This window comes from Macadamia integrifolia, unplaced genomic scaffold, assembly GCF_013358625.1.
Source record: "Macadamia integrifolia cultivar HAES 741 unplaced genomic scaffold, SCU_Mint_v3 scaffold2360, whole genome shotgun sequence".
NCBI lineage: Eukaryota > Viridiplantae > Streptophyta > Magnoliopsida > Proteales > Proteaceae > Macadamia > Macadamia integrifolia.
The window spans coordinates 62,911-70,924 of NW_024868658.1; the positions used below are offsets into that span (position 1 = coordinate 62,911).

Consider the following 8,014-nt stretch of genomic DNA (forward strand, 5'->3'; position numbering starts at 1 on the left):
ATATTTTCTCAGTTTGATGTAGCTCTGTAATTTCTTCCTTTTTCTTCCATTTTAATATAATAACTTTCTAGCGAAAAAAAAAAAAAAGAGGATAAATTTAATGCAATTATGATTTCTCTAAAGCATGATTTTATAAGATCTGAAATTCAAAAATTTACCTGGGCTTAGTATTCCCTTCGGCACCAAAAACAAGAAAACCAAAGAGATTACATATGTGATGGATGCCAACATATCCAAACGGAAGCATAACCACTCAACTGCACCAGAAAAGTAAAATTTGGGCCGAGAATACCCATCCACCAGCTTGAAGTTTGTGTCCATAAACCTCTCTTCTTGATCAAAGCACCTAATTGTGGTTAAACCTAAACTAGATTCAGAAAAATGTTGTATAATTGGAGCCTGACATACTCCGACCAGCCGTGATAATTCTCGTGCTGCAAATATGTAGTATTGCTAGAAACAAGATTTACAAAAAAAAAAAAAAAAAAGAAGAAGAAGAAGAAGATTAGGCACAATGTGTAATAATGTGCAGTTAGTAAGAAAATGATATATCATTTTTTTTTTTTCAGGAGATTTATTAATATGAACCATAAATATTTAGATGGTTGATAGTGACATCATCATCATAGATGAAATTACAAGAAATATTTTGTTATGTTTCATTTACTTCAATTGTTATTTTTTGAATGGTTATTTTTATTTAATTTTTTTTTTTTAATTGTATACAATACTTTTATGTTGATTGCATTTCAAAATCTGTCCCCAAATTCTTAGATGAATATTTACTGAACTAGAACGTAACTGTGTCCAAAATTGTCATATCAAATTTAATTCTTATCAAAATTTTTATCATATTTATTAGATTTCAAATTCAATTATAATTGCAGAGCGCATATCTAATTTTTGTCAAATCTAAATTTGTTAATAATAGACCGGTCAATATGGCCTTATTATTTTTATTTTATTTTTTTGGTACAAAATATGGCCTTATTTACTTTTGCCGAAAAACGCTTGAATATGTAATTTAGTTCAAAAATGAAATATAATGCCACCTAGGTTCTTCACTTTGGTTAAGTGTATTGCTTTTGCATTTTAGAAAAGAGCGTAGCCCAAGAGTTTCTCTTAGGAAAGAAAGAGGGATGTGATGGAAAGATAGAAAGATCCAAATAAAGGAAGTGGAAAAGAAAGATGGAAAGGAAGGGAGGAAGAATAATTTTTTTTTACATAAATTATCGGTTACCTACTAATACAACATCGGTTTCTAAGTGGCCCACCTAGATAGGATTTCATTAAATGCCATATATCTACCACATGGCAGTTCCATTAGGATTCAATTTTTTTTTTTAATATCGATCATCCAAATCACTACCTATCAAATTTGAACCATGATTGGTAGAAAATTCCACTTTTTCATTTTTTTAGGCAATTTTGAGAGTTACTTATTAATTAACCATTCACTAATAGAAACAATTACCAAATTTGTCATTTTAAATTATCAATTAATTTATTTTTACTATTATTAATTGATTTATTATGTGACTAATGTAAAAATGAGAAACCATTTATTAATTTTTGTTAATAATTAATTTGTTTATTATGAACTCCAATATAGAAACTACTGACAGAGCTAATAGGCCATACTATATTTTTGCGGGCAATTACATCTACGTTACTTAACGTTTGAAGAAACTATTCTTGGGGTACCTTACATTTGATATATTATTTTTGGGATACCATTTTTCATATTTTCGATTGCACATACCTTCCACCACCACCATCACCACCTCCTCTTTTGATGGAATAGTTGTGGTCTTTTGTTGCCATTTAGAAGGAGTGTAGCACTAGTGGGCTTCCTTGCTATCTCCCTCAATGGCTGGTTGCACACTCTATGGTTAGGTGGTGTAGCATATCGAAAGAAGAAGATGAAAAACCAATGTCATATTTATGGGTAAACTAGAAATATGAGAGAAAGAAAGGTATCACAAACATAAAATTTGTAAAACATGAGGTACCCTAAACACGAGTTACCCTAACATAATAAATCAAACTTGAGGTATCTGAGGCATAATTTCTCTAAAAGTTAAGCCTAAGTGTAATTTACCTTATTCTTATCCATTCATATCTAATATTCACTTGACAACATTGACCTTGTTTACTAGCCTTTTTTTTTTTTTTCTTTTAAGACTTTAACTTTGCATTACTTTACATGAAAATGTGTAATTGAAGAAACAGATATGAGGATATTTTTTTTATAAATTTCAAGAAAAATATTAAGATTTAAATCACTACTTTCAAACACAGGCTTATATGTATCCACCAATAAACAAATTTTTTTTTTTTAATAAAACGAAACAAATTCAGAAATCATTGATAAAATAAATTGGAACCAACTTGAATTATATCCTATTAACTATGGAATTTTTTTAGATGTTTGAAATATTAATCATGAGAAGTAGAGATGGCTATAGAAATACCCGATACCATATGCATGTCACCGTCATTGGAATAAAAACTATTAATATTTGCCATGCAACCTGTGACATTACTGCAATAACTCCCAAGAATCCTATGATTGAAATAAGAAGTTCTTCAATTTGATGTGGAATAGAAGTATCAACTGCACTTTGATCTACAGATGCCTACATAAAAAAAAAAAATAGATTTTTTCTAAAATTTAAAATTATATCAACTATTATTGTGATGAAACAAGATCATTTGAATCTAAAGGGTAATAAGCATCTTACTAACCCGGTTTATAATCCTTCCACTCGGAGTAGAATCGAAAAACGACAAAGGAGCACGAAAAATGCATTTATGCATTTTGTTGAAAAGTAAAGTGGATGTCTTAAATCCAACAATTACAATGAGCATGGACCTTATAAGTACACAAAGAGAGCTTCCAAATGTCAAAGCAATATAAACATAGATGAGAGTGGATTCTGAAACATAAGGTCTCACATCCTCTGAAACGGGAGTGGCCAACACCATCCAGTAACAACTAAATATTAGGAGAAGTTGGAAAAAAAATTGTGCCAGCACTATCAATGGTACAAAAACCCCTTTATATGCTGCGGTAGCATACTTCCAATAGATTGAAAAACTAACTCCACCCTTTTCTCTCTTTTCTTCTTGGACAAGCTGCCCTTCTTGCTCAGCAGATTTATCTATTTTGTAGTTTTTAGATTCTATTTCTTCATCATCTTGAATAGACTTCTCTCTACACAACATATTATGATCTTCCTCGCCATTAGACATATTATCCAAAGCAGTACCCCCAAGATCAATGGAACTAAGTTTTGTCAAAGCTTTTGCATGTGAACCCACTAAATCCATAAAGTCAGTTTCTGAATTAAGAATTTCTTCATATTTTCCTGCTTGAGTAATCATTCCATTTTGCATAACCTATTAAATAAGAGAAGATAAATAATTATTCTCAAACCAGATTGAAGACGTTAAAATGGGAAAGAAAGATCACACGTTCTCACCAGAATAAGATCAGCAGAATATAAAAACTCTACTTGGTGAGTAACATAAATTACTGTTTTTGAACTTAAAATTCCTAGCAAACATTCCTGTCACAAAAGTTCAAATATTCACATTAGGCACTAAAAAAATTTTTTTTTTATAATCTAGAAGAGTCAAATTGTTAGACATTTAAAAAAAAAAGTTATAGTAGCATCATACCATACGTTTTATGCAAAAACATGCATCACTAGATATTGTGTGTTTGTATGTCTTGTTTATTTAGATAGCTATGAGATCAATTTTTTTTCTTTAATCAAACTCTATTTTTGGTGAACTCAATTTTGATGCAAGCAATGAGATAGTCAATGAGTAGATACCTTGAATAGATGAGTTCCTGTGTGAGCATCCACAGCACTAAAAGGATCATCAAGCAAATAAATATCAGCATCATGGTACAAAGCACGTGCAATCTGAATTCTTTGTTTCTGTCCACCACTTAAGTTGACCCCTCTGTCACCTATGATAGTATGGTCTCCAAAAGCAAAAAATTCTAGGTCCTTCTTTAATGAACATGCTTCAAGGATCATCTCATACCTTTCCTCCTCCATTTCCTTACCAAACAATATATTGTCTATGATCTTACCACTTTGAATCCAAGGTGATTGTGCAACATAGGATTTCGTACCATTTAACTTAATGGCTCCAGATACCTTTGGCACTTCTCCCAATATACATGAAAGTAAACTTGATTTACCTGATCCAATAGAACCACAAACAGCCACTCTCATACCTTGGTATACTCGGAAATTAAGATCTTTTAATATTAGATTAGAGAAATAAAGGTCCCAAGAAAAATTCCCATTGACTATCTCAACTGCAATGTTAGCATTATCTCTTGAAAGCTTTTGTACTATATTTGGATAAAGATCATCGAGACAAAGGAATGAGGTTATCCTATTGAGAGAAACTTTAGTCTGAACGATCATTGAGATTGTGTCTGGAAGATTATAAATGGGTACTTGTAATATCTCAAATGTTGCAATTGCAGAAAGAACTTTTCCCGACTCTAGTGGAATTCTCATCAGCACACAGAACCCAAAAGTAACCACAGATACCAACATGGGAGCAGACAAAAAAAAGAAGGAAGTCATAGCTAAGGTATAAAGTAACTTTTTTAACCATCTTGTTTCAAAGTTCCTAAGCTCAATTATATTTGCCAAGAATTTCATCTCCCAACCCTGGAGTTTGAGAATCCTCATATTCCTCAAAGCTTCAGACGTCACCTTCATCCTTTGATCCTTTGAATCCATTAACTCTCCTTGAAATTTCTCTTGTAATTTCCCCATTGGAATATTTGCCAACATCAAAATCATTGTGGCAATAAAAGTTACAATTGAAGCAAGCCCAAGTTTCGTGTACAAAATTAATAATGCTAGAAAAATCTGAATAGGCACCCTCCATATATCGTGTAAGTACCAACTGAAAAATCCAATTCTCTCAACATCAACACATATCAAATTAATATTCTCCCCACTATTGTGGCCCTGCTTTGCATGGCTTGAAAGCGTGAGATTCTTCTTGAAGATTATTGCAAATAAGGCAGCACGAACCTTAATCCCCATCTTTCGCAATTGAAAAAATAAGTGTCTCTCTGAGAAACACCTTAAGAGCTTTGAAATAAAGAAAATAAACACTAGTACATAGCCCTTATATTTCAGTTGGTGAGGGTTATCGAGATCTTGAACGAAGGCTTCAATAAGGTATGGTCCAATATAAGAAGCCAATGTAGATATAATGGAGAATAGAGTAGTCCATATAATTTCTTTCCATACTGAGAGAATCAATGCCTTAACCAACTTGAGAGTGCTTACTTGACCACCATTACCATGATCAAATTCAAGTTTCTTCATAAAATGAGCAAAAATCACCTTGGCACTATCACAATTGGCCAGCTGAGGAACGTCTTCAAGGTCTAATGTTTTCTTATACCCGAGTGCTAGCAAAGGTTGAATCCAAGAAAAAGTACAAATACTAATTATAGTGGCATTTTCATAAGGAATGACATCATCTCCATTGACACATGATCTCTGTCCATCATCATCATTGTTTCGACTAGAATTGGTTCTCAAAAGAGGCTCCAAAAGATGAATATCTTTATTTTTCCCGTAGCCAAACAACCCAACATAACAAAAGAATAAACCAGTAATAACGGATACAAGGTTAGAGACCCATAGTAGTAATGGTAAGGATGCATAATTCCAATACAAATCAAGAAGTATAATAAGATAGGAGCAAGACATTAGGAAGTAGAAGACCCACCAAATCCTTAGTAGAATGGGAAACATGTGTTCACTTGAATAAGAATACCGTATGTGCAAATAAATAGAGATCACAATCCAAGCAAGTGTTCTGAATGTAAAATCCAATTGGGCAACCACCTTTAGACCAGACCAACCATGTCTATACCCAGAGAAATAGTTTAGCACACATAGGAGCAGATCACAGAAAGATAAACTCATGCAAAATATAAGGGCTGCCCAATAGTATAAAAAATATGAATTTTTTAATACTGATTTTGAATCTTCAAGGTTAGGCATCATGCGTCTCTTGCATGCCCAGGATATGGATAAAACTAATAAAGAAATTAGGTGTGAAGAAGCAGAAAACCCATGTAGGAAAATGGTTGCAGAAGACGGGGAAAATAATATCCAAATATTTACATCGTTATTTGATTCTTCAAAAGCATCCATGTTTATAAATTTCTTTTCTTCTTGTAATTCGGTGGCTTAGTTCAGGTAGTCCAATACAAATCTTGTTTACTTTACCAAATAAAACTTAATGTAAGCCCCTTTGCAAAATGTTGTGAAGACTCAAGCATCTAAAAACCAATCATTTCCACTTTCTGTGTTTGAAAAGATTCAAACCAATAATGGAGTCTCAATATCACCTTTAGATGCAGTTGAACCTGTTAATGAACAAACAAAACAAAAATTGATTGACCATACAAAAAGAGAAAGAGAATTGGCAAAATCTTCATAGAAAAACAAGAATGGAAGAAGTACAGTTCTATATGATTTAGTGCTTGTTCAATTAAGAGCATCGATAAAGATAATATAAATTAGTAATATGATGGAACAATAAATATTTTGGATAAACATGTTGGAGCGAAAAAAAAAAAACCTTCATGCCAGAAGAACACCAAATGATACATTTGCGTATCATTTGCATTAGATTTCTATATATAGAAAAATAAAAAGAATATGAAAACTAAACTTTCAAAATACGAGATCCTTATATGAAGATCCAAATAATATAACCACAAAACTATATCAATAACATAATTGACCTGTGAATATAAACGTGAAGATGATGATCAGAGGAAATTATAGTAACATAACATTGCAACCAACCACACCTAACCTGACTTTGTCTATAACTCAATACTATATTGGTTTGATTCATACACTAAATTGAGTGATTCATTATTATTATTATTATTATTGGGTAGATGAGTGACTTATTCCAGTCCATCTCATGTGATCAATACAATTTCATTTTTTGTATAGTAACAACATATTTGAGGCACTAGACATACGCAACTGATTTTATCTATAAATTAATCACTAGTTGAGCAATTCACCAAGTTAACTAACTTGTTTCAATCTATTTCATATGACCAATACAATTTATTTATCATATACAATAATCACATTCTTGAAGCGCTAGTTATACTTCGATGCTCCTAAATTATGAGATACATTATGCAAGACGACAACAAGAATTCTACCGTATGTATATTTTGTCAGTTAACCATTAATAGTCACCATAATTCAGATATTAGTTAAGTGTACAAACATTATATAATCAATAATGCAGCAAAAGTCAATTAAGGCTTAAAAAGTAGATATGTAATACAATAAAGCTAGCAAGCTTTATAACCATGAATTGCATATCTAAATTCATAGGGACCAAATCAATCCATTTGTGTGAAAAAGCTTGTTTTGAAAATACCAAAGGAAAATGGATAGTTATCTCTCATGAGAAATTCTCTAGTTTTGATAGAAGTGAGAAGCAAATCAAATTTCTACCAAAAAAAAAGAGAAGCAAACCAAATATCTATACTAACTACTTTATCAACAGAAGTGGGTTCCAATTCACTCTTTTATTTATTTTCTTAATTATTATTTTTTTGTGCAATTTATTTTCCTAATTCCAAAGCACCGTTATTTACAAGAGAAAACATATGAAAATTTTAATTTTGTTAAAAATAAATAAATAAAAAGGGTGTCATTTTAATTCCTTAATTCCTTATCCATGTGATCTTCATCTCCACCTACCATTCACAACGAAACACAATGCCATTAGCAAGTCTAAGTCTCTCAAGTTGGCACTTATACAGAATACTTCATCATATCACTGCATTTTTTTCCTGTCACTCAGGATCCTTATCATATTCATTAAAAAAAAAAAAACAAAAACAAAAAATGCTTACCTCAAAGATTATGTGAACCTTCTTTATTTGCCTATTATATGGAGTTCATGAGTACTA

At 31.6% G+C, this 8,014-nt stretch overlaps 1 protein-coding gene across 1 annotated transcript in view; it reads right to left on the reverse strand.

Annotated features, from left to right (window-relative positions):
- The window catches only part of LOC122066359 (ABC transporter C family member 3-like), a 23,611-nt gene that overhangs the window by 13,579 nt on the left and 2,018 nt on the right, over positions 1–8,014 (reverse strand). The window contains exons 2-6 of the mRNA XM_042630178.1: positions 3,843–5,925; positions 3,486–3,572; positions 2,749–3,402; positions 2,475–2,639; positions 159–453 (exon numbers count right to left, since the gene is read on the reverse strand). Of these exons, the coding sequence (XP_042486112.1) occupies positions 159–453; positions 2,475–2,639; positions 2,749–3,402; positions 3,486–3,572; positions 3,843–5,925 (3,284 nt within the window). The remainder of the gene's footprint in view (positions 1–158; positions 454–2,474; positions 2,640–2,748; positions 3,403–3,485; positions 3,573–3,842; positions 5,926–8,014) is intronic.